General features: G+C 38.5%; 1 protein-coding gene across 1 annotated transcript in view; it reads left to right on the top strand.

The window, feature by feature from the left end:
* SEC63 (SEC63 homolog (S. cerevisiae)) overlaps positions 1 to 25,132 on the top strand; it is an 86,283-nt gene that overhangs the window by 13,143 nt on the left and 48,008 nt on the right. Inside the window, exons 2-6 of the mRNA XM_006881171.1 lie at positions 10,445 to 10,544; positions 14,327 to 14,441; positions 17,855 to 17,967; positions 20,775 to 20,836; positions 21,423 to 21,481. Coding sequence (XP_006881233.1) covers positions 10,445 to 10,544; positions 14,327 to 14,441; positions 17,855 to 17,967; positions 20,775 to 20,836; positions 21,423 to 21,481 — 449 coding nt within the window. The remainder of the gene's footprint in view (positions 1 to 10,444; positions 10,545 to 14,326; positions 14,442 to 17,854; positions 17,968 to 20,774; positions 20,837 to 21,422; positions 21,482 to 25,132) is intronic.

Below are 25,132 nucleotides of genomic sequence, written 5' to 3' on the forward strand. Positions count from 1 at the left end.
CTACCCATTCGTTTGTTGATGGGCACCTGGGTTGTTTCCAACTCCTTGCTATTGTGAACAGAGCTGCGATAAACATGGGTGTGCATATGGAGGTGATTTTTAAGGAAGAAAATAGTATCAGTATCAGCTTTTTGTTCAAAGGAACATGTTATACTGATGTTCATAATTTAATTGTAGATGATGCCTTTGAGTTGTGCTGGAGAAGAGTCTTGAACATACTTTGGACTACAAGGAAAACAAATAGGTCTGTCTTACAGAGAGTGAAACCTAGTTTCTCCTTGGAGGCTAGGATTTTGAAGCTCTGTCTTACATACTTTGGGCATGTGGCCCAGAAGCACTGACCGATCCTTGGAGAAGGACATCATGCTCAGTAGGGTAGAGGGACAGCATGTAGTACGAGATGGATTGGTACAGTAACTAGGGTATTGGAGATAAGGGTGTCAGTCAGTGAAATTGGCTCAGGATAGGACAGGATTCAGAGCTGTTGTACCACAGGGTCTCTCTGAGTCACAGGGGACTCTGTTCTACACATGACTTTCACCTTCTGGGTTGCATACGAATCAGATTGGCTACATTTATGGAAGAAATAGTTGGGGAACCTCAATATTGGCAGTCAGAATTAGGCCAGGGGCAGACTGGGGGTCAGATTATCAATTACTCCTATGCAAGTTCAAATTGAGGCTGAAGAAAATGAAAATAAGTTCACAGGAACCAAGATAGGATCTTAAATCAATTCGACCTTGATTTCATGATCATCTTAAGAATGGGTTTGAAGCATTGAACACCATTGATCAAGACCAGATGAATTGTGGGATGATAACAAGGATATCATTCATGAAGAAAGCAAAAGGTCATTACAAAAACAAAGGAGAAAGAAAAAATCTAAATGGATGTCAGAAGAAATACTGAAGATTGCACTGGAGTGTTAAGAAGCTAAAACAAAAGAAAAACATGTCGAAGTAAAAGAGCTTAACAGACTCGAAACGCAGCTTAGGAGGACAAAGCCAAATATTATAATGGAATGTGCAGAGAATTGGAATTGGAGAATAAAAAGGGAAGAACTTGCTCTACATTTCTCAACCTGAAAGAATTGAAGAACAAATTTAAGCCTGTGTCACAGTATTGAAACATGTTATGGGCAATATGTTGAATAATCCAGAAGGCATCAAAAGAAGATTGAGGGAATACACAGAGTCACTGTACCAGAAAGAATTGATTGATACTGAAAAATTTTAGGAATGCAGTGTAGATAGTCATATTTTAACAGTTTACAACCTGATGAAGTATGAGTATTAGGATTAGACAAATACCAGAAGCAAAATAAAACAAAAAAGCCAAATTCATTCTTGTTTTAATTCGTAACACCTCTATAGAAGAGAATTGAATAGCCTGATAGAGTTTCTAAGGTTGTAATCTTTTTTTATTTTTATTATTTGTGTGTGTGTGTGTGTGTGTGTGTGTGTGTGTGTGTACCATCAAATTGGATCTGACTGGTACAGGAGGAGATTGTTCCTCCTTCTCCAGCAGAGCATCTGGTGGCTTTGAACTGCGTACCTCTAGGATTGCAGTGCAGCTTCTTGCCACTAGTAGGCCACCAGAGCTCCCTCTGGTTGTAATCTTGATAGAAGTAGACTACTGTCTCTTTCCCCTCCTCCCATGGAGAAGTTAGAGGATTGGACTCACCATCAGTCTTTCATTAACAGGCATGCTGCACAATCAGTGCTCTTGAGGAGTGAAAAATAGTTTTAAGTCATATGGAGAAATTTATATACCTTCACCACTGAAGAATTTGTAAATTCTTTCGTTGACTATGTAATTTTTGGACATTTTTAGAAAATATTATGGCTTGGATCAGGCGCACCTTAGTCTGCAGACTGACATTGTTGCTCTTTAGTACTTTGGAGAGGTCCCTATCCCAATGTAATTTGTCCTGGCTTCAGATACCGAGAGTGTGGATTGTGGAGCCAAGCAAACTGACACTATTAACAATCCTAATCCCTTCACCATTTATCATGACTCTGCCAATTGGCCCAGTGGTGAGAATCTTTGTTTTCTTGATGTTGAACTTAAATCCATGTTGAAGGCTGCAGTCCTTTACTTTCTGCAGCAAGCACTTCAAGTCCTCCTGTTTCAGCAAGCAGGGCTGTGTCATTTGCATAAGGCAGGTTGTTGTTGATGCCACAATCCTGATGCCACACTCCTTCTCATAGAGCCCAGCCAGCCAGATGAACTGTTCTGCATGTAAATGGAAAAGGTTTGGAAATAGGACACATCCCTGGTGTACACCCTTCCCAATTTTGTTTCCTTGCTTTGTTCTTATGACTGCCTCCTGGTCCAGCTATAGGTTTCACATAAGCATAATCAAATGTTCACATAAGCACAATCAAATATTCTTCTCAGAGTGAGCCACAGTTTGTTGTGATCCACACAGTCACATGTCTTTGCATAGTCGATGAAAACACAGGTAGACTTTTTTTTTTTGGTATTCTTTTTGCTCCCTGTCCAGATCAAATGGAAAGAGCATAAAAATTCTTTAACCTCCTAATTCCACACTTGAGATTTTATTCTAAGAATATAGTTCTAAATATTTCTAGGACCGCTGATATCCATAATATCAAGGAATTAGGCGGAGCTCTGGTGGCCTAGTGGCAAGGAGCTGCAACTACAATCCCAAAGGCGCACAGTTCGAATCCATCAGATGCTCTGCCAGGGAAGGAGGGACAGTCTCCTCCTGTACCAGTCAGATCTGATTTGACGGTACACCCACACAAAAACAATAAAATAAAAAAAATTTAAAAAAAAAATCAAGGAATTAGAAACAATTCATGTTTAATTACAAAATAGTAAATGTTTGGTTTTTAATGCTTTTGTTTATTAGCGCTAATCAAATGACGTTTACAGTGACTTTCTAAACATTTTTTTAAAATTGGAAATGAGACATGATCGTTAATAAGATTTTTAAAAAATTTTTATTTATTTGTGTGTGTGTACCGTCAAATCAGATCTGACTGGTACAGGAGGAGATTGTTCCTCCTTCTCCAGCAGAGCATCTGGTGGATTTGAACCGCACACGTCCAGGATTGCAGTGCAGCTTCTTGCCACTAGACCACCAGAGCTCACCATTGTTAATAAGATTTTAATGCGTATGATCAAATATGTACACCTGTACATTGTTGCTCACTCGCTGCTTTTTAGTTGGTTTGAACTCCCATCAAACTGTAAATCCTAACAGGAGGAGACTGCCCATCATTCTATTCCAGAGTCATTGGTGGCTTAGAACTGCTGGAGACTCGCTACCTTTGAATGCAACTTGCTACAGACTGTGCCACCAGAACTTCCTTTCACATTGTAGTGTTCTTAGGTACCATCAAGTTGACTGCAACTCATAGTGACCCTTTGAACAAGAGATCTAAAGCTTGTCCCATCCTGTATCACCATCATGATCTTTGTCATGCTCTGGAAATCAAGAGAGGAATTGCATTGGGAAAGTCAGCTGTCAGAGACCTCTCCACAGTACTGAAGAACAACAGTGTCATTCTGGAGACTAAGGTGCGCCTGATCCAGGCCATAGTCTTCACAGTTGCGTGCTATGCATCAGAGAGCTGTACAATGACTAGGAATCATAGAGAAAGAATTAATGCTTTTGAGCTATGGTGCTGAAGAAAAATGTTGAATATACCATAGACTGCTAGGAGAACAAACAGATTCATTCTAGAGAGGGTGAAACCAAGCTGCTCCTTGGAGGCAAGGATTCCGAAGCTTTGTCTGACATACTTTGAACATATTATAAGAAGAGATTGGTCATTGGAGAGGGACATCATGTTTGCGAGGGTGGGAGGGACAGCGCAAGAGAGGAAGACCCTCGATGAGATGGATCAGTTCAGTAACTGGGGTAATGGAAGTAGGTGAGTCAGAGACAATAAGGTTGGCACAGGATAGGGCAGAGTTTAGGGCTGTTGTACATAGGGTCGCTATGAGTTGCAAGTGACTCAGCAGCATATGACAACAAAATATATGCTCTGGTGATCCTTCAGAAATCATTTGGGCAGCTACAGTATTTGGGAGAGACAGCAAATATAAGTACTGCAGAAGTCTCCTTGAAGGACTTGGTTGATTCAGCCACACAGTTATCTGATTGAAGGAAGCTTATTGCTTCTAGAAGTCAACTGGAACTTCCTTATTCACAGTGATTCCCATCCTAAGTGTGTACCCTCTATTTTGCCAACATCTCTTCCTGCTTTTTGATCTCCTAAACCACTGCTGTCTGTCAAGTTGTCTTTTATTCATAGCAACTCTGCAGCACAGATTAGAACTCTCCCACAGGGTTTCCAAGGCTGCAATCTTTATGAAAGCTGACTGTTTCATCTTTCTCCTGTGGAGTGACTAGTGAATTTGAACCACTGACCTTTTGGTTATTGCCAGATCTTGACCATGGCACTACTAGAACACCCTTGATTTAAAGAGGATTGAAAAGGAAACATGCTAAAATGCTATTATTAATGATAGGATACATACTAAAATGTTATGGTGTTATCAGGGTATTGGAACTGTGATTTTTTTCCCCTTCTCCTTTGTATATGCCAAATTTTCTAGACATTTGTATTAAAGTCCAAAATCTTATTTAAGATAATCTACTTTTTAAAAAATAAATATTTTATACTTATGTACTTAAAAAGTTCGTGTTGTTTTTCACACCAGATCTTTTCCATTTCTTTTATCCACCCCTCCCTCTCCCTATCAAATTGTGCTACCCTATGATTAAGGCCCTCTTTCATGCCCATCCTTTCCCCTATACTCCTCCCCTCCACCCTTTGGATCCTCATACACGTTTAACAATAAGAGTCTTATACAATCTTTGTTCTTATGGAACTGAGTTGGTTCACTTAGCCTAATGCTCTCCAGTCCCTCCCAAATTAGGTAATGATTTACCAAATCATTGTTCCTGCATGCTGTGTAGTATACCATATGTGAATGCACCATAATTTCTCATTCTATTCAGTTGTGTTGGCCGTATGGGCTGTTTCCATGTTCTTGCGACGGTGAATAACACTGCTATGAACTAGTATACATGTCTCCGTTTGTGCCTCAGTTCTCAGGGTATATTCCAAGCAGTGAAACAGCTGGATCATATAGAATTTCTATATTCAGCTTTCTAAGGAAGCACCAAACTGCCTTTCAGAGTGGCTGTACCATTTTATAATCCCTCCAACAGTGAAGAAGAGTTCCTGTTGCACCACATCCTCTCCACATTCATTTCCTGCTGTCCTATTAAACTGTGCCACTGCTACTGGCATGAGATGGTATCTCATTGTAGTTTTGATTTATATCTCTTTTTTATTAATTTTAATCAAAGTTTACAGAAACTTGGGTTTCCATTCATTCATTATTACGCTTTTCTCCCTGCCCACCCTTTCCACCCCCCAATTCACTCTTCTCCTTGCCCACCCTTTCCACCCCCCAATTCACTCTTCTCCTTGAAAAGAAAAGCTCTTTCATTGTTATGCAATCCCTTCCCCCAAGTCCACTCCACTGGGCAGTCTTCATTCTGAACTCCTATCATTACAGTAATGCCCAATCATATATCCCTTTTAAACATTTCTCTCCCTCATCTGTTTCAATGCAGTATATGTCATTCCTCCCCCCCTCCTTGTCTGTCTTCCCTCAACCCCATGTCAGTCCCGTTTTAAAACAGTGGCCCTATGCAATATTTGTCCTTTTGTGACTGAGATATTTCACTCAGCATAATGTCCTCCAGGGTCATCCATTTAGTGTAATATTTCATGAATTCCTTGTTTTTCAATGCAGCAGAGTATTCCATTGTGTGTCTATACCACAGCTTCTCTATCCATTCATTTGTTGATGGGCGTTTGAGTTGTTGTCAGTTCTTTGTTATTGTGAACAAAGCTGCAATAAACATGGGTGTGCATATATCTGCTTGGGTGGTCATTATTGTGTTTTTAGGGTAAATTCCCAATAGAGGATTTGCTGGGTCAAATGGTATTTCTATTTTTAACTTTTGGAGAAAGTGCCATACAGCCTTCCGTAGTGGTTGCACCATTTTACACTCCCACCAACAGTGAATAAGGGTTCTAGCTTCTCTGCAACCTTGCTAGCATTTGATGTTTGCTGTTCTGTTAAATTTTGGTATTCTTACTGGGGAGAGATAATGTCTCATAGTTTTGATTTGCATCTCTCTTAGAACTAGGGATTTTGAACATTTCTTCACATGCTTCTTGGCCATCTGACTGTGTTTGGTGAAGTTCATATCCTGTGCCCATTTTTCACTTGGGTTATTTACCTTTATCTTGTGGTGATCGAGTGTTTTATAAATTCTACGTATAAGTCCCTTTATCTGACTTGTCATACCAAATACTTTTTCCCAATCTGTTACCGTGTTGGAGAAATTTTTGGATGTGCATTCATCTATTTTATCCTCTCCTGTTTGTAGATCCATTGAACTTTTTGTAGTATTACAATTACTTCACTCTAATATTCTTCCTGCTTCCTTCCTGGAAGGAATTCTGTCTTTCCTGCCCCTCTGCCTTCTAAGGGAGTTGTGATGGTGTAGGGCTTAGGGAACTGCTCTGCTAATCAAAAGGTGTTTTTGATTACCTTCAAGTTGAGCACAACTCATAGCGACCCTCTGAACAAAAGACCTGAAGCCTTTCTATAACTATTGATATTTATCAATGTTCATAGAGTTTCTGAAGGCATGCTGTTTACGAAGTGGATGTCACTAAAGGTGGACTCTACCAATTTTAATCCATCAGTGACTCCATTGGAAAAAAGATGAGTAGTCTCATCCTGTGTGATTTACAGCCTCAGCAAACCCACTGGAGGGTCAGCTATGAGTGAGTGAGTTCTGACTGGAAGACAGTGACTTGAGTTGACCTTTTAAGCTTTGTTTTTGGACAAATGCTGCCCTGTTGGTTTTATATGGTTGATTGAATCTCAAGAATATGACCCTCATGAGTTGTTGCTGTTGTTGTTATGGTGCCTTCGAGTCCTTTGCGACTCATAGCAACCCTATGTACAACAGCCCTAAACCCTGCTCTATCCTGTGCCAGTCGCATTGCCTCTGACACACCCATCCTGATTACCTCAGTCACTGAATCAATCCACCTCATAGAGGGTCTTCCCCTCCTGCGCTGTCCCTCTACCCTACCAAGCATGATGTCCCTCTCTAAGGACCTGTCTCTCCTTGCAACATGTCCAAAGTATGTCAGGCGAAGCCCCAGAATCCTTGCCTCCAAGGAGTAGTATGCTTTAACCCTCTCTAGGACAGATCTGTTTGTTTTCTTGGCAGTCCATGGAACATTCAATACTCTTCTCCAGCACCACAGCTCAAGGTGTCAATTCTCCTTCTATCCTCCCTAGTCATTGTCCAACTCTCTGATGCATAACAAGTGATTGCAAAGACCATGACCTGTATCCAGGCGCACCTTAGTCTCCAGAGAGACACCATTGCTCTTGAGTACTTTAGAGTATTACTGTTTAATTTTATAACTCTTTCTAGGGACGTGTATTTTATTTATTTGAATTTAAAATTGAAGTTAGATGTATCTGACCAAAAATTTGATTTGGCAGATTGATTTAACATTCAGACTGTGTTTATCAATTAGGTTTCACTGCAAATAATTTCTAGAAAATCAGTGGTCTAATCTGCAGCCTCAAGTTTTTACAAAATATATTTAAAGTAGAAAAGTATAGATTTTAAAATGTAGAATTTTAAACTTGTTTTCAATTACAAGATATCTGTGGTAAGTTGTTTGGTGCTATTGAGTCAGCTTCGACTCCTTGTCGTTAGGTGCCTTACAGTTAGTTGACTCTGACTCGGTGTGACTCTGAAAAACGGATATGAACCTTGCCCTATCCTGCTCCATAGTTATAATCTCTGCCATACTCAGGCCGATTGTTGCAGTCACTGTGTAAGTCCATCTCATTGAGGGTCTTCTTTTTTTGGTGACTTGCCTTTCTCAATATGATGTCCTTTCCAAAGATTGGCCACTCATGTTAACATCCCCAAAGTAGATGAGATAATATTTCACCATCCTTGCTTCTAAGGAGCACTTTAGTTGCACTTCCTCCAAGACAGATTTGCTTGTTATTTTGACATCCAACGACCTCAGGCTGGTGACTAAAGTGTGCCTGATCTGGGCTATAGTCTTTACAGTTTCGTGCTATGCATCAGAGAGTTGGACAGTGAATAGGGATAATAGAAGGAGAATTGATGCCTTTGAGCTGTGGTCCTAGAGAAGAGTGTTGAATATACCATGGACTGCTAGGAGAACAAACAGGTTTGTCCTGGAGAGGGTGAAGCTAGAATGTTCCTTGGAGTCAAGGATTCTGAAACTTTGTCTGACATACCTTGGGCATGTTGCAAGGAGGTACTGGTCCTTGGAGACAAGCATCATATTTGGCAGAGTGGAGGGGTGGCGAAGGAGAAGAAGACCTTCGATGAGATGGATCCATTCTGTGAGTGGAGTGGTGGGAATGAGTGTGTTTGAGATGGTGGCATTTAGAGCTCTTGTACATAGGGTCACTATGAGTTGCAAGTGACTCGATGGCACATAACAACCACAACAACATGGTATTTGATAGTACTACAATTTAAAGACATCAATTCTTTGGTCTTCTGTTTTCATTGCCCAGCTTTCACATACATAGCAAAGCAATTGAAAATACCCTGGCTTGGATCAGACACACCTTAGTCTTTAAACTGATATCATTGCTCTGTAGCACTTTTTTTTTCTTTCTATAATTATATTTTATTAATTTTCATAAACATTTACAGAGATTTTGGGCTTCCACTCATTCATTGTTGCACTATTCTCTCTACCCTCCTCCCAGTTTGTTCTTGTCCAAATGCCACAGTGCTTGTCAAAGCCAGTTCTGATTAATCTTCTTTGTCAGTGTATCCTTTGCCATTCCCTATCACTCCTCCCTGAGAGAGACTTCACCCTGAGTCATAAGGGAAAGGGGATGGCGTATTCTCTTAGCTACTTCCTGCTGAAAAGGGACGCTGTGGGTTTGCTCTGTAGCACTTTAAAGAGCTATTTAATAGTAGAATTGTCCAGTGTAATATTTGATTTCTTAACTGCTGCTACTGTGGATGTTGATTGTAAATATAAGTAAAATGAAATTCTTCACAATTTTAGTCTTCAAAATAATTTAGATTAAACCACAGTGAGGTTGAACTCATTTAAGAACCGTGTTTTTATAAATTTTTATTTTAAAACTTAGAAAAATAAGAATTTGTAATATTTAACTTACTTTGGGCATGTGGCCAGGAGGGAACAGTCCTTAGAAAAGGACATCATAAGGGAGCTCTGGTGGCCTAGTAGCAGGAAGCTGCACTGCAGTCCCAGAGGTGCAGGGTTCAAATCCACCAGATGCTCTGCTAGAAAAGAAGGGACAGTCTCCTCCTGTACCAGTCAGATCTGACTTGACAGTATACACAAAAAAAGGATAAAGAATAAAAAGGACATCATGTTTGGAAGGGTGGAGGTACAGCACAGGAGAGGAAGACCATGGATAAAATGGATGGACTCAGTGACTGGGGTAATAATGGAATTAAATGTGTCAGAGATGATGAGATTGGTTCAGGATAGTTCAAGCTATTGTACCTAGAGTTGCTATTTATTAGTTGCAGGCAATTCAACAGCACATAACAACTACCACCACCACCTTTTGTTTGATATTTGATTTTTATTGTAAAACTCCAAGTTCTATTTGTTTTAAATCAGTGAGAAAGAAACTTTGCTGATAAGGGTATATTCAGGAAGGCATTTGTTTTCTTGTTTGAGTTTCTTCTGAATTTATTTTGTAAACTACATCTTAAAACTATTATTCCTTTGTTCCTTTTGTAGCATGATAGAGAAGAAGAAAACATTGAGAAATTGCTGAACTTTAGGGCCATGCCATTTTTGTGTGTATGTGTCAAAGTTTTTTTCCTTAAAATTTATGTGAAAAATGATTGTAATAAAGTTTTCTACATAGATTGATTGTTCTCAGTGGCTGAACAATTAATGTACTTTGTAAATGTTCCTTGGAGGCAAGGATTCTGAAGCTTCGTCTGACATGCTTTGAACATGTTGCAAGGCAGGATTAGTCCTTGGAGAGGGTGGAGGGACAGTGCAGGAGAGGAAGACCCTTGATGAAATGATTGATTCAGTCACTGGGGTAATGGAGGTAGATGTGTCGGAGACCATAAGATTGACAAGGGATAGAGCAGAGTTTAGAGCTGTTATACATAGGGTTGCTATGAGTCACAGACCACTCGACAGAACATAACATCAACAACAAATGTTTTAAGATGTTATTTAAGTAAGAGTATTTTCATATATCAATAAAATAGTATTCTAAAGGTTAAGAGAAAGCAACTCTTATTTTTTATTTTTTGTGAAAAATAATTTAACTTAACCTTATTTTTCTTTTTCAATAGAGCAAATTCGGTTGAAGAATATCAGAAAGGTGTATGGAAGATGTTTATGGTATCGCTTAAGACTATTAAAACCACAGCCAAATATTATTCCTACAGTAAAGTAAGTAACGGATTTAATTAAAAATCACACAGTGCCTACTCTTTGCTAGATACATTGTGAAATCAGAGTATGAGAAATACGGCACTGTGTTTGTGAAAAACTTAAGAGACTGTCCAAGTGATTATTAATAAGTTTGGAACAGAATTCAGAAAATGAAATGCAGGAGATTGTACTTCTGAGAAAGGGGAGGAGGAACAAATTTGTATTTCATGGTGGGCCACTCAAACTCATAGCAGTTTAGTAGGAACCAACTCATTGTGACCCTCCAACAGGTTCTTTAGAGGCTCTAAATTGCATGGAGGATTATTGATCTTTTTTCTTTGGAACCACTGTTCCATTCAATGTGATTTATAGCTGATGACTCTGCAGTAGAGTCTGAAGTATAAACCCATTACAATCCCTATTCAGTCAGTTTAAAATCAGAAAAAGTGTGTATCAGGGTTGTATCCTTTTGCCATACCTATTCAGTCTATATGAAGAACAAATCATTTGAGAAGGTGGACTCTGTGAAGAAGAGTATGACATCAGGATAGGAGGAAGACTCATCAGCAACATGCAGATGACAGAATCTTGTTTGCAGAAAGTGAGGAGGACTTAAAATACTTGCTGTAAAAGATCAAAGACTGCAGTCTTCTGTCTGGATTATATCTCAACATCAGAAGACTGATCACCACGGGACTTATAAGCAACATCAGGACAGATAGAAAACAGATTGAAATTGTCAAAGATTTCATTTTACTTGAATCTATGTTAACACCCTTGATACCAGCAGCCAAGAGGTAAGGAGACGAATAGCATTGGGAAAGTCTGCTTTCAGGGACCTCTCCAACTGAAGAGCAGTGATTTTCATTTGAAACTAAGGTGTTCCTGATTTAGGCTATTGTTTTTTCAATCACTTGCTATACACCTAAGAGCTGGACAGTGAATAAAGATGACAGAAGGATTGATGCCTGTGAGTTGTGTTATTGGAGAAAAATACTAATTATCTCATGGACTGTCAAAAGAATAAACCCATATGTCTTGGAAAAAATGCAGCCAGAGTGCTCCTTGGAGGCTAGGATGTGGTGAAGCTTCATCTCGCATACTTTGGTTATGTTAAGAAAGGCTATTCCTTGGAAAGGGTCATCATACTAGTAATGGTAGAGGGTCAGCAAAAGAGAGGAAGACCCTCAACAAGATGGATTGACACAGACACAGCAACAATGGGCTCAAGGGTGTCAGAGATGTTGATGGCGGCACAGGACAGGATGGGGTTCGACTCTGTTCATAGTGTCGCTATGAATGAACTTAAGAACACCAACATTCATTCCATATGCTGAGCAGGTAGTCTGAGAAGCTGGACTATATGAAGAAGTATGCTCTTATCAGGTTTAGAGGAAGATTATCAACTTGATGGCTGGAGATTTAAAAAATATTATTAGTTTTTATTATATCACATGCAAGCAGAATCCTGCTGAAGATTATCCAAAAGTGACTGGAATAGTACATTGACAGAGAACTACCAGAAATACAAGCCTGGGTTTAAAAGAGGCCACGGCACTAGGGACATCATTGCTAATGTTACATGGATCTTGGCTGAAAGCAGAGAGTACCTGAAGAACATCTATTTGTGTTTCATTGACAATGCAAAGTCATTTGTGGCTAACCTTGAAAATAGTGGGAATCCCAGAACATCTAATTGTGCTCAGGTGAAACCTATACTTGGACCAGGATGCAGTCCTCAGAACAAGAGCAAGGAAACACTGCATGGTTCAAAATCAGAAAAGAAGTGTGTCAGGGGTGTGTTCTGTCTCCATATCTTTTCAGTTTGAATGCAGAACAGATCATTTGGGAGGCTGGACTTTGTGAGGAGTAATGTGGTATTAGAATTGGAGGAAGACTCATCATCAGCTTGTGTTATGCAGATGACACAGCTTTACTTGCTGAAACTGAGGCAGGCCTGAAGCATTTGCTGCAGAGGGTCAAGGACTGTAGTTTGCAATATGGAATGAAACTCAATAGAAAAAAAATTAAAATTATCACCACTGGGCCAATTGGCAGCATCAGATAGATGGAGAAGAGATAGAGATTGTTAACATTTTCAGCTTGCTTGGTCCCACAATCAACACCCTTGGCTCCAGCAGTCAGGAAATCAAAAGATAAATTGCATTAGGAAAATCAACTGTCAGGGACTTCTTCAGAGTGCTGGAGAGCAAAGAAGTCAGTGTAGAGACTAAGATGTGCCTGATCCATTCCATGGCTTTTGCAAGTATTTGCTGTGTGTTAGAGAGTTGGACAATGACAAAAGATGACAGAAGAAGAATTTATGCCTTTGAGTTATGGTGCTGGAGAAAAGAATTGAACATTCCATCGACTGCCAAGAGAACTAGCAGTTCTGTATTGGAGAGAGTGAAACCAAGCAGCTTCTCGGAGGCAAGGATTTTGAGACTGATTCACATACTTTGGGCATGTAGGGACTAGTCTTTGGAGAAGGATATATCATGCTTGGAAGGGTTTGAGGGACAACAAAGGAGAGGGAGACGCTAGATAAGATGGATTGACACAGTAACTGGGTTAATGATTATAGGGATGTCAGAGAGTGAGATTGGATCTGAAGCTATTGTGCATAGGGTCACTATGAGTCATAGTCAACTCTAGGGTACATAACAACACAATAATAGCATTATATATATCTGTAATTGTCCTTGAAATTTTAAACACATTGTCCCAACTGTTTTTCTTCCAAATTTCTTAAACAGGAATATGGGTAGAAGAATGTTTTTCTTTAGGACTTCTGAGTATAGATTTTATGAGTTCTTTCTCATTAGCATCTATCATAATGGGAATATTTAGCTTCTAAAATGTTTTTAATTAAGCAGAACACATAGAGCTCTGGTGGCCTAGTGGTAAGAAGCAGCATTGCAATCCCAAAGGCATGCTGTTCGAATTCACCAGCTGCTCTTGTGGAAGCAGCATGGGCAGTCTCTGCCTTTGTGATTAACTGCTTCTGAAAACCCACTGCTAGGTCAGCTGTGGATTGGTTCAGACAGCAGAACACATTCGAGGGAGAAGATATGAGTGTAACTTTTTCAACTTATGTCTTATTTTGTATCCTTTAAAAAAACCCTAAATCTCTCATGATTTATTTATTTAGGCTTTATGCTTTATTTAAGTGTTGAACTGCTAATCCAAAGGCTAAAAGTTTGAATCCTCTCGCTACTCCTTGAGAGAAATGTGAAGCAGTGTCTTTGATTAAGATTTTCTGCCTTGGAAACATGATGGAGAATTGACATAAATCTGAAACAACTTAATTGCAAGAGTTGGTTTTTTTCCTGTGATGGAAGTTCAGGTTGTTTTAATTGTTTTACTCTTAGAAATAAGGCCAATTATTTTTCTTTTGTTTGCCTTAGAATTCTTAGGTTTCTTAAGAGCAATTATTTTTACATTAAATGGATTTTTGAGCACTTAGTATTCATACATTTTTATCTTATTTTTTTTGGTTCTAAGAAGTTAGAAAGTTGAATTAGCTGTGTATTTAAAAGTTTTCAAATAGTAAGTAAACTTAGAGAATACTATGTGTAAGGCATTCTGCAAAATCCTGGAAAATTCAAAGGAGGAAAGACTGTCCTTAATGTAACAGTTTACAACTCAGTGGTTGTAGAATTTTTAGTTTGTAAATCAATAGCATATTGATAAAGACCTATCTTAGAATGTTTTATGCTTGATCTTGCTCTAATGTCTTTAGACCCTTACAGGGAAGTCATACAGAAGTATTTAATTACACTTATCTTTCTCCTAAACAGGAAAATTGTTCTGCTTGCAGGATGGGCTTTATTTTTATTTCTTGCATACAAAGTTTCCAAAACAGATCGAGAATATCAAGAATACAATCCTTATGAAGTATTAAATTTGGATCCTGTAAGTACTATTTTTTTTCTTTAAGTATATAGAGTACGCATTCACCATCCTAGGATTAAAACATATTTTGGGTACTGGAGAAAGGGAGCAATTAAGTGATCAGAGTAATTCTTCTCTAAGGATTACTAAAAACTATGAGGAAGAATATAGTATCTATAGTATTATTCAAAGTAATCTAGAAATTATTTAAATTAGAGGGGAAAATAGGCATGGGTTATATGTAAATATGGTGCCATTTTCTGTAAGTTTTTCAAGCATCTGCAGATTTGATATCAGAGGGGAGTGGGTTCTGGAACCAGTGTCTTATGGGATAGCTGTATACTTGATAAAACTCTTATTATTATCTTGTGTTGGTTGACAGTTGAACAATGTGTTACATAATGTTTGGAGTTTTCCAAAAAATTCTGATGTCGTGATCAATGTCAAGTTGACTTGGAGTCTGCTAATTAGGTGATCTTTTTAATGAGTTTGAATGATGGGTTCCAATAGAATAGTAGGCCTTTGGAGAATATTAGAAGGTAGCAGAAAGGAGGTTGATGAAGTTTATAACTCTTCTGAGATTCCATAGTTACTTAATGGCCAAGTGAATTTAGTATTTCTTTCAGCCTCTTTTCCCTGCCGGTCTACTTTTTTTACTTCTATTCTCTGCTCAATAGATAGCTTGATTCAACACTTTGTATACTGCCGAGTGAGGAATATATCTGTCTTTTGTTTTTCTGCTTTGTAGACCAGAAGTTTGAGTATCATCAATTTCTTTTTAATTGTGTTTATCCTAGTCATTGAGATTTTCTAAGATTAAAAGATTTCAGAACAATTTAATGTCATAAGAAGGTAATGTAAATTTTGTTAAGTCCTGGCAAATCGAGCTATGAATTAGAAAACAAACTTACTCAGCGTTTACTTAATACTGAAATAAAAAAAAAAATAAAGCCCAGATATTCCTTAGATTACAAACGAAGTGTTTAACCTTTGTTTTGAGGGGCTATTTGAATGTCTGATCATTCTTTGATGTTAAATAACCAGTATCTTTTTATGTAGATGCATTATTATATATTTTTGACTTGTTAAATTCATAGTACCTAGCATACTACCATAAGAAGCACTGGTGTAGTGCATAGTGTGGTATCCTGCTAAGCCACTCTGTGAAAATGTTGATGGATAGTCTCCTCATGTTAGGAATTATGACCTTGTAAGCCCAATGGAAATTTGAATTCCAATGGAAAATTGCATGCTATCATTAATAACAAATACAAACAAAATCTTTGGAAGATTTTCCAAAAACCACTAGGACAGTTCGTCGATAGAGAACTGCCAGAACTCCAAGCTGGATTTAGAAGAGGCCGAGGCACTAGAGAGATCATAGCTGATGTCAGATGGACCTTAGCTGAAATCAGAGAGTACCAGAAGAATGCCCAATTGTGTTTTATCAACCGTGCATAGGTTTGTGATTATGAATCAAAACATATTGTGGCTAACATTGAGAAGAGTGGGAATCCTAGAACACTCAGTTGTCCTCATGGGAAACCTATACCTATACGAAGAAGCAGTTGTTTGAACAGCTCAAGAGAACAGTGCATGGTTCAAAATCAAGAAAGGAATGTGTCAGGGATGTATCTTTTCTCCATTCCTTTTCATTCTGTTTACTGAACAGATCATTCAGGAGGCTGGTCTTTATGAAGAATACTGTGGAATCAGGATTAGAAGACTTATCAACAACTTGTGTTATGCAAATGACACAGTTTTGCTCACTGAGACTGAGGAAGACTTGAAACATTTGCTGCAGGAGGTCAAGGGCTGCGGCCTTGAATATGGATTGCATCTCCACATCAAGAAAACAAAAATCCTAAGCACCAGGCCAGTAGGCAGCATCATGATGGATGGTTGGAGAAACAATTGAACAATTTCATCTTGCTTAGATTTACTATCAATCAATACCTTCGACCCCTTACTATCAATACCTTCGACCCCAGCAGTCATGAAATTAAAAAAATGAGTTGTATTGGGAAAATGTGCTGTCAGGGACCTCTCCAGAGTGCTAAGAGCAACACTGTCAGTCTAAAGACTGCTTGCTATGCTTCTGAGAGCTGGAAAGTGGCTAAGGATCACAGAAGAAGAATCAGTGCTTTTGAATTATGGTGCTAGAGAAGAGAATATTGAACATACCATAGACTTCCAAGAGAACAAACAGGTCTGTCTTGGAGAGGGCGAAACCACGTTGTTCCTTGGAGGCAAGGATTTTGAAACTCTGTCTTATATACTTTGGGCTTAACGTTGTCAAGAGGGATGAGTCTTTAGAGAAGGGCATCATGCTTGGATGGATAAAAGTTCAGTGCAAAATAAAGCGGCCCTGAATGAAATGGATTGGCACAGTGACTGGGGTTAGGTGGTATGTTGGAGATGGTGAGGTTCAGAGCTGGTGTTCATAGACCAACTATGAGACATAACTTGACAGCATATAATAGCAGCAACAACAGTAAACCTAATGAAGGAACCAGTTTGAAGGCAGTGGGCTTGGGATTTGATAGCATACTGTGTGGCACGTAATAGGTACTTAGTGAAACAATATTGAACACAATGAATTAATACAGTTCTACTTAAAAATATAAAATTTATGGGATAAGATTTATGAGTCAAAATATTTGAGATGAAATGTACTCTAAAAATATTTGAGTCATCCATTTTTCTGTTTCCTGCCCCCTTTTTTTTATTAATTTTAATGAAAGTTTACAGAGACATTGGATTTCCATTCATTCATTTTTGCACTTTTCTCCCTGCCCAATCTTCCCCTAGTTCGCTCTTCTTTTTGAAAAGTAAACAAAAAATTCTTTCATTGTTAGGCAATTCCTCTCCCCAAGTCTACTCAACTATGCAGCCTTTGTTTTGAAAAGTAAAAGAAAAATTCTTTCATTGTTATAGTTCCTCCCCCCAAGTCCACCCCACTGTGCAGCCTTCGTCTGGACTCCTGTCATGACTATAATACCTAATCATAGATCCCTTCTTCTAAATAGTTCTCTCCCTCATCTATTTTAATGCAGTATATATAATTTATCCCATTTTTCTCAGTCTTCCCCCAACCCTGATGTCAGTCCCGTTTTACAACAGTGGCACTACACGGTATTTATCCTTTTGTGACTGAGATATTTAACTCAGCATAATGTCATTCCAGGGTCACCCATTTTGTATAATATTTCATGAGTTCCTTGTTTCTCAATGCAGCTTGGTATTCCATTGTGTGACTATACCAGAGCTGCTCTATCCATTTGTTTGTTGATGGGCACTTGGGTTGTTTCCAACTCTTTGCTGTTGTTAACAAAGCTACAATAAACATGGGTGTGCATGAGTAGTCCGTATTTTAAGGTTAAAATAGAATGTATTATTTCTTCATAGCATTGTGACAAGGCTTTTCCTTTTAGGGGGCAACAGTAGCAGAAATTAAGAAACAGTATCGTTTGTTGTCTCTTAAATATCATCCAGATAAAGGAGGTGATGAAGTTATGTTCATGAGGATAGCAAAAGCTTATGCAGCGTAAGTATAATAGAACCCATTACATACTTTCATAAATAGTAGAGAGAGTTTTCCATTTTAGTAAAATAATAGTAATTGCTGGCTTCATATGTTGACTTTATAATTTATGGAACTACTTTGCAGCCCTGCAGTGGCGATTTAATGAAACCTTAATTTTAAGCAACTTGCAGAGTTGGCATTTATGGAAGCACTTTTAACACTGAAAACTAAGGTAAATTAAGTAGTAAATGGTGTGTTAATGGAACCATTTTCTAAATATCTTGATTGTGAAAGGATATACTTATATCTTGTTTTCCTTTTTTGGCTTTTTATTAGAGTATATCCACACTTTCTCAGCTTTTTATTAGGGTATATCCATTTCTTGTTGATATTGTAGAATTTAAACTATTTAAGGAAGTTTCAGTTTTGCTTTTAGCACTTTTTCTTTCCAGAGTTTCTTTTTACTAAGGAGCTCTGGCTTAATGGTAAGGAGTTGTGCTGCCAGTGTAAAGGTATGCTGTTCAAATCCACCAGCTGCTCCATGGGAGAATGATGAGCAGGCTCCTCCTGTATAATTTACTGCCTTTGAAATCCTGCTGGAGGGTCAGCTATGGGTTGGTTCCCACTCTACAGTGCACAACAACAGTCCTAGATAGGGAGATCTGGTGGTCTCTTGGGTAAGGAGTTATGCCAGTCCAATAGTACGTGGTTTGAAGCCACTAGCTGTTTTGAGAGAAAGGCTCCTAAAAATTCCTGGAGGGTCAGTTGTGAGTTGATTCCACTTTCATGGCAATTACTTTTTAAAAAATTTTTATATAACTAGTTACTTGTTAGAAGGGGCCAGTCCTTGAAAAAAGACATACTTGAAAAAGTGGAGTATCACCAGAAGAGAGGAAGACCTTCAATAAGATGGATTGACAGAATGACAGTAGCAGTGGGCTTGAGTATATTGGAGAGGGTGAGGAGAGTGCAGGATAGGGTAAGGTTCACTTCATTGTTCTTAGGGTTGCTATGAGTTGTAGTCACTCCATAGCACCTACCAACACAGTTACTTGTTAATTACTAGTTGAAGTGCTATGAAATTTAAGGCCTCCTTTTTTAATGTTCAGAAACTTTTCTTCAAGAATTTTTCAGACCTTGCAAATCGTATTTTCCTTGTTTGTTTAATGAAGATACCGTGTTGTTGTCAAGAAACATTCACATATACATTGTGTGTGTAGACATTTATCTGCATTTTATAGATGTCAAATAACATTTTGTGCAGTCTTTGGGAAATAGCATACTGGTAGTCCTTGAGAAGGGAGTACTTGAATTATGACAGAACTAGTTTACAGGCGAGTTGGTAGAACAGAATCTTGTTGAAAGTCAAGGACTACTTGTAAATTAAGTTAAAAGTAGTTATCTCTTGGCTCTTAATATTACAATAGGTAGAAATTAGGTGAATTTTTAAGACTCATGATAGTAACATAGCTCTAGTTGTTGTTGAGTGCCATTTGAGTCAGAACTCATGGTTGTCCTTCCAGCAGGTTTTCAGAGGCAGTAAATTGCACAGGAGAAAATTGCCCATCTTCCTCTGCAGATCAGCTGGTAGAATCAAACTTACAATGGGAAAATTAACTTACTGTGGCAGAGTTATATACTATACTCACAGCAATTGTGTAAACAACAGATCTTAATCATGCCCTATCATGGTCCGTCTTGACCATTTCTCATATTCCAGCCCATTGTTATATCACTGTGTCAGTCAGTGCATTTGTTGAGGGACTTCCTCAGACCTTCTTCCTTTCCAAGAATGTCTGTTTTTCAAGACTGAGCAGTTTCCTGCTCCTCCCAGCTTTAAAAAGTAACTAGGAATAAAACTAGGAACAAGACCACTCTGATTCTATACTTTGAGCCATTAGATTTACATTAATACTTAAATGTTTGAAAATCATTGTCACTTCCTATTGTTTGTATTAAGAAAATGTTCTTTTTAGCAGTTTGGATTAGGACAAATTATAATGAGCTGCTCAACAGCAGTGGTATTTTACAGGGTTCTTTTGTATAGTGCCAGTGTTTTGGATAGGACTACTATTGTTCATTCTTGGAAAAATGCAACCAGATTGCTCCTTGGAGGTTAAGATGGTAAAGCTTCATCTCTCGTACTTTGGGCATGTTACTGGCAGAGGCTATTCCTTGGATGCCAACATCATGCTTGGAAATGTCAGCAGAAGGAGAGGAAGACCCTCAATGAGATGGATTGACAGGGTGACAACAACAATGGGCTCAAGTGTGTCAGAGATGATTAGGATGGCACATGGTAGGCAGGGTTCAGATCTATTGTTCATAGAGTCACTACGAGTTGTACTTGACTCAACAGCACTAAGTAATAACAACTGGGATTTATTAGGGTCATATTTTAAAAAATAGGTATTATTTTATTTTAAAAAAGGTATTTATTATTAACTCGTTGAAGAAAATCTGGAAAATGCATGAGAATATAAAGGAAAAAGTGAAAATAATCTATATTGACTCCATCTTGTCTTCTCAGAAAACATAGTGGCCTTTAAAGTTCCATTTCCTGATTTGTGGTTAAACTTGAGACTCCATGGCCCAATCAGGAACTTGTATTGAGGCTCAGTAGTTTACCTTTCTATTAATGCAGTGTTTCATGCTCTTTCCTCCCCAGCTCCTCCTTTTTCCGCCTGCTATGAGAGAGACTTTTCTGGGTTCTCTGAAATTAACACCTTTCAAGAAATGAGTTTCTTGGTTAGTTGAATTTCTGTGCATGAATACTTATTTTTCAGTTGTATCTTTCTAATTTTGAAACTGTGTTCTTTTGATTCTAGATTAACTGATGAAGAGTCCCGGAAAAATTGGGAAGAATTTGGAAATCCAGATGGGCCCCAAGGCATGTTACATAACGATTAATAAAATGCTGTTGGTATGGTATATGTTAATGAAAATGTCAACTGAATTTAAAAAAATGTTTATATTTTCTTGATTATGAATAGGAAGATTAAAACCCTGAGGAATTATACATAAAATTGAAGTCGTTTTAAATTTCCTTCTAATTTTTAGTTTTAATTTTCTTTGTAGAGATTGTTTGAAAGATAGAACTAAGATTGAGTCAAAGAGAGTGGTCACCATTATTAATCATCATTTGCAGTTTGTAGTTGATAAAAATTGAGTGGATGAATTATTTTTCTTTAGTGATTTTTAACATTTTATATTCATAATATTTATATAATAAATTCAAGGGATCTAAAAGAATTTTAGGTTTTATAGGAACAATAAACCAATGCATTTAAACAATTTTCTTTTTAGTTTTGAAAAATTTGAAGTTTCTGATAGGCCTATTCCTAAATTTTTTTGTTTTGGACATAGATAGCAAGTTAATTTTTCTCAGATTCTTGTAGGGAGCAAAATATTGGGATACTAATAAAACTGAGAGTGATTTTTTTTTTTAAGTAACCATATTACTTTTTATATTTCAGCCACAAGCTTTGGAATTGCTCTGCCAGCTTGGATAGTTGACCAGAAAAATTCAATTTTGGTGAGTGCTTTTAAGTAAGATGCAGTATAATGTTGTTTTGTACCATTGAATTGGAACCAACCTATACCTGACCCTTCAGTGGACTTTCAGAGGCATTTAATAGCATAAAAAGAGATTGCCCATCCTTTTCCTATGAAGCAGCTGGTGGATTTGGATCCTGAGCCTTTGAGATTGCAGTGTAACTTCTTGCCACTATAATGTAATAGATATGTTTTTTTGTTTTATCCGTGGCATGTCTTGGTATTATAAAATAGATAGATAGATAGATAGATAGATAGATAGATAGATAGATAGATAGATGATAGATAGATAGATAGAAAAGAAATTGTTTTAAAATATAACTGTACTTAAAACATATACTTGTTGGAGAAAGTGTGGGAAAATTTACATGAGAGTATTATAAAGTAAAGAATCTCCTATAATGTCCTTCCCTTCTCAAAAGAGTTAGTTGGTCTTTGTTGGTCTAGTAGAGCCTAGTAGAACATTTGAGGCTATAATCCTTATAGGCCTTTGATCCTTGTGGGAACAGTGCAATCATAATTTTGGGACTGTAGTTAGTATAATTAATGTAAAACCAATTTGCTCTCTAAACATTCACTAAATCACAATAAAAAGTTAAAAAAGTTTCATCTTCTGACTTGAACTGTGTAGATGAGGTTTTTTTTTTAAATATTTTTTTTTATTGGGAAAAACATTGGGGGTACAAGAAGGTGAGGGTTGGAGGCAGAAGGGTGAGGATGGGCCAGGATGCAGTTGCAGAGCTGCACAGTTTGGTCAGTGGGGGGAGCAGGTGAAGGAAATGATGAGGGTCCAGTGGGGACCAGATGCTACAGAGGAATGACAAGCATTTTCCAATAGTAATTAAGCCAACTGTCTTATTGATTTGGGAATTGGATGCCGACTCTCTGGCTTCTTCATGCTGAACAGGGGCGTAGATATAAAGGGGGGAAGGGAGGATGTTTTATCACCCCACTGGTGGTCTTGGGTTACAGCTGCCTGCCTTCTTGCTCCTGAGAGCCGCGACGGTTCGCCCCGAGCCGGGGGCCAAGCACAGCCTGCCCCGGGCAGAAGGCCACGATGGCTCGCCCCGGGCAGAGGGCCGAGGGCAGCCCACCCCAGGCAGAGGGCCGAGGGCAGCCCACCCCGGGCAGAGGGCCGCGACGGCTCACCCTGAGCCGGGGGCCGAGGGCAGCCCGCCCCGGGCAGAGGGCCGTGACGGCTCGCCCCAAGCTGCAGGCCGAGGGCTGCAACTGCTGAAGTAGTCTTTTTTTAAAAAGAAGAAAAAGTGTGTGTGTGTGTGTGTGTGTGTGTGTACCGTCAAATTGGATCTGACTGGTACAGGAGACTGCCCCTCCTTCTCCAGCAGAGCATGAAGTAGAGTCTGGGTTTTTTTCCCCCCCAGGTGCCTGTTGGGGCCTGTTTCAGCTGTTCACACCACAGCAGTGGGCAACGAGCTTAAAGCCCCTGATGGCTCTGGGCGCTGACTCTCACCAGTGGCTATGGATGAAGTCACAGGCGATTTTCAGCCAGCGCCAGTGTAGATGAGTTTTTACAAAGTGGAGGAAGGTACTGGTTCTTAGTGTTAGCTGCTGGTTTGGAACAACAACAAAAATCCCAACTCATTGCCACAGACTCAGAATTGACTCATAGCTGACGCTCCATTGGGCTTCCGAAGCTGAAAATTACATGAGAGGAAATTGCACATCTTTATTCTACAGAGCCACTGGTGGATTTGAGAGGCCAGAATGAGGCTTTTCAATTTGTAGTAAAGTCCTTAAGAACTATGTCTTCAAAGCCACAGTATGTTTTAAAGTATTTTTAAAAAGTCATTTTAAAACATGGACATAGAGACTTCTCTTTTGGACATAGGTTTAGATTGAGTTTTCTTGTTAGTAATCTCCTTGTTGGTTTGGGAACAGTGTCTTATTTCAGTATGATATTGATAATTATTAATTCCTTCATCAATCACTAAAACCAAACATGAAGATATTGAGAATTTCTACCCACTTCTGCAGTTTGAAATTGATTTAACAGGCAGTTAAGATACATTAATGATAACTGATCTAAACCATGGTTTTCTTTAGTTGCTTCCTATGCATCTGAAAGTTAGACAGTAGATCAGGATGACAGAAAAGAATTTTTTTGAATTGTGGTGTTGAGAGAAGAGTATGAATATCTCAAGGAGTGTCAAAAGAACAGGTCTGTCTTGGAAAAGGTGCAACTAGGATGCTCCTTAGAGGCAAGGATAGTGAAACTTTGTCTCATACTTTGGGCATGTGGTGAGGAGGGGCTAGGCCAGTCTTTGAAAAAAGAAATGCTGGAAAAGGGGTAAGAGTCGTTTTCCGGCAGCAGAAAACAACCTTGAAGAACCTTGGCTGTGTGTCCAGGAGTTAGGAAACTTGGGGATGGGTAAGCCTCCTTTCACTGTTGGGGCCAAGAGAGTGAGAATTAAGTTTTATGGAAAGCTTAAATTTTTGGTTTTATGTTTTGGATTTGGTTAAGATTTTAATAAAAGAAAATTGAAATCATCAAAAAGTAAAAGGGGGAAGAGTCAGAGAAAGAGAAGGAAACACAACAGATGAATTGACGTTGTAGCTATAATAATGGGCTCAAGCATGTCAGAGATTATGAAGATGGCACAGAATTGGACAAGGTTTAGATTTTTTAGTTCATAGGATTGCTGCAAGTTGAAGTGAACTCAGTGGCATCTAACAACAACAATATAATAACTGGCAAATGGGTTATAGAAGTTGGAAACAGAGGAAAGATTGTGGTTAGAAATATGTGCTTGGTGGTAGAAAGGAGACTCTATGTTGAATGATAGAACTTTGTATGACCAATAACTTATTTTTCATTGCAAATAGTCTTTCATATATATATCTCAACTATACCCCTGAGCCTCACCTGATGGAGTGTGTGGAATACTATCTCTGGAAAGAGTTGATGGAAAATTTCAGTATTGTAGGTTATAACATGGCTAGGGGTCAGCTGAGACACAGTTGCTCTTATGCAAGTTTAAGGCAAAATTAAATATTTGAAAAAAAATTCATGAAAGCCATAATATGTATGTCATTGAGTGTGGGGAGTCTTCATAAGGGGATTGGCTTGTCCCACCAGTCCTCTGTTCGCATATTCTTGCCCATTCACATGGCAAAGACAGTCACTGGCTAGGGAAACCATTTTGAACAGTAAGCCCTTAACACCACAGGTTTTCTCCTTGGAAAGGTCCACAAAAGAGGTCCCTCAGTGTGTTGGATTGATACAGTGATTGAAAGAGCAGACTTAATCACTCTAGAAATTGTAAAGATGTTTCAGGATTGGGCAGTATTCATTCTTTGTGTGTAGGATGGCTGTGAGTAGGAGTCCTCTACAGCACCTAATGATAACAAGAACATTTATCCTTAGGAATATGCTTTTAATATAAAATACAGACTGTCTTTTCCCCTACCTTTACCCAGTCTAAACTAATTTTAATATGTGCTAAAAGGAATATATTTTGTGTGGTAGTTAAGTTGGTACTAAGATTACAGATTAGATCATGGATAGGTGCTAAAACTCTGAAATAATAGACATTATTTTAACCATGTTTGTTCACAATTACATGATTTCCTACCTCATGTTTTGGAAATAATTATCCAGGAGTGATACTTC

This window comes from Elephantulus edwardii, unplaced genomic scaffold (assembly GCF_000299155.1).
Source record: "Elephantulus edwardii isolate Elephantulus edwardi_28Jun2011 unplaced genomic scaffold, EleEdw1.0 scaffold00013, whole genome shotgun sequence".
Lineage (NCBI taxonomy): Eukaryota > Metazoa > Chordata > Mammalia > Macroscelidea > Macroscelididae > Elephantulus > Elephantulus edwardii.